The sequence below is a fragment of the Rhagoletis pomonella genome, unplaced genomic scaffold, assembly GCF_013731165.1.
Source record: "Rhagoletis pomonella isolate Grant_MI unplaced genomic scaffold, Rhpom_1.0 Rhpom_scaffold_00003, whole genome shotgun sequence".
NCBI lineage: Eukaryota > Metazoa > Arthropoda > Insecta > Diptera > Tephritidae > Rhagoletis > Rhagoletis pomonella.
In genome coordinates, this window is record NW_023458557.1 from 25,878,948 (window position 1) to 25,880,937 (window position 1,990).

General features: G+C 47.2%; 1 protein-coding gene across 1 annotated transcript; it reads left to right on the forward strand.

The window, feature by feature from the left end:
- Nucleotides 1-97: 97 nt before the first annotated feature.
- On the forward strand, nt 98-910 carry LOC118736131. Its single transcript, XM_036466230.1, has one exon. It carries the CDS (start codon nt 98-100, stop codon nt 908-910), a length of 813 nt encoding a protein of 270 aa, XP_036322123.1.
- Nucleotides 911-1,990: the final 1,080 nt, after the last annotated feature.

Sequence of the window (1,990 nt, forward strand, 5' to 3'; positions counted from 1 at the left end):
CGTGTATTAAAGCAACTTATATTTGTTTAATTTCTAAGTTAATAAAGTCATATAGAAGTAACGATTCTATAACTGGTGACCCCGCTAAGAACATAATATGGTGAACGTAGGCGAAGATAGGTACGAAGACGCTATCACTTCTTTCCACAATGCACGGCTCTCCATCAAACCGCCACCGTTCTGGAAGCCTGATCCACGCTTGTGGTTCGCACAGGTGGAGGCGCAGTTTGTGCGAGCAGGTATTACGGCCGATGAGACGAAGTACTACACAATTGTAGCTGAAATTGATTCAGCAGTTCTCACTCACGCTACCGACATAATTTCATCACCACCTGTTAGTGGCAAGTACGACGCACTAAAGCAAAGACTGATTACTGAATTCGGCGAGTCGAACGAAAAAAGGCTCAAACGCTTATTTGAAGGCTGCGAATTGGGCGAGAAGAAACCCACTACTTTGCTTCGTGACATGAAAGACTTAGCAAGTCAGCGAGTCAATAAAGACGTTTTGAAATCATTGTGGCTGCGACGTTTGCCTGTGCAAGTGCAGCAAATTTTATCAACACTCGAGGGTGATATCGAAGCTTTGGCTAAGAAAGCCGATAATATCATGGAGATTTCAACGACAAATGGTAACATAGAGGTCGTCGGTGTACCCAGCGAGGATTCATCACCTGCTATTGCGGATTTGATAAGCAGGCTCGATCGCCTCGAACGTGGCAGCAATAACGGCAAGGTCAGGGAGGAACGGAACCGCAGCAATGCAGTTTCGGGTACAACGTCATCTACCAGTTCGCGCAGGACGACAACTCAACCAGCACACGACACTTGTTGGTATCACCGCACTTTTGGTGAAAATGCAACACGATGCCGGCAGCCATGTGCTTTCGGTCAGAAACGTTCGGAAAACTAATCAGTCCTCCGTTCAAAGCGGCTCCTGCGGAGGCTGATAATAACTGCAGCCGCCTTTATGTCCGAGATAGGACATCTTCACTAAAATTTCTTGTAGACACCGGTGCGGAGATATCAGTGGTACCCAAAAGTTGTAACGACAAGCGATCGAGGGCGCCTATGAGGCTGGTAGCTGCAAACAACACGCAAATTAGTACCTACGGTACTAAGCGTATGGTGTTGGACCTAGGTTTGCGGAAACAATTTTCGTGGTTGTTTGTAATTGCTGACGTAGGGTACCCTATATTCGGTGCTGATTTTTTAAAACATTTCGAGATTCTGGTGGACATGAAGAGTAAGGCGATTATTGATAGAACAACGAGCGTACGATCGATTTGTCAAATCATGAAACTACCTTATAGCGTCATCTCGTTAAGAGGGGTAAGTTTATTTCAGCAGATATTAGCGCAATACCCCGACCTCACCAACGATTCACCCCGGGCGGACAGAACTTCGACAGCCGTTCGACATTTCATTGAGACGAGAGGGGCCCCTGTGGTACAAAAAGTGCGCCGACTCTCCCCCGAGAAGCTCGCAGTTGCAAAAGAGGAATTCGAGTATTTATTAGAACGAGGAATTTGCCAACGCTCGAAGAGCCCATGGGCTAATCCTTTGCATATGGTGCAGAAAGCGAATGGAAAGTGGCGGCCTTGCGGCGATTATAGGCGGTTGAATGCGAAGACCTTGCCAGACAATTATCCGGTCCGCCATATTCAAGATTTCGGAGGGGACTTGTATGGAAAAACTATTTTTTCTGTAATTGACTGTAAAAAGGCTTACCACCAAATCCCTGTACACCCAGCAGATGTTCCGAAAACCGCCATAATCACCCCGTTCGGCTTGTTCGAATTCAGGTATATGACGTTCGGGCTTAGGAACGCAGCACAGACGTTCCAGCGTTTCATTGATGAAACAGTAATGGGATTGCCGTTCGCCTTCCCCTACCTCGATGATGTCCTCGTCGCCTCCACGTCACCGGAGGAGCACGCGACACATCTCCGTCAGCTTTTTGATCGCTACCGAGAAAAGGGCTTAATTATCA

Excerpts from the sequence above, each read along its gene's own strand:
- LOC118736131 (XM_036466230.1), top strand. The coding sequence starts at position 98 with ATGGTGAACGTAGGCGAAGATAGGTACGAAGACGCTATCACTTCTTTC.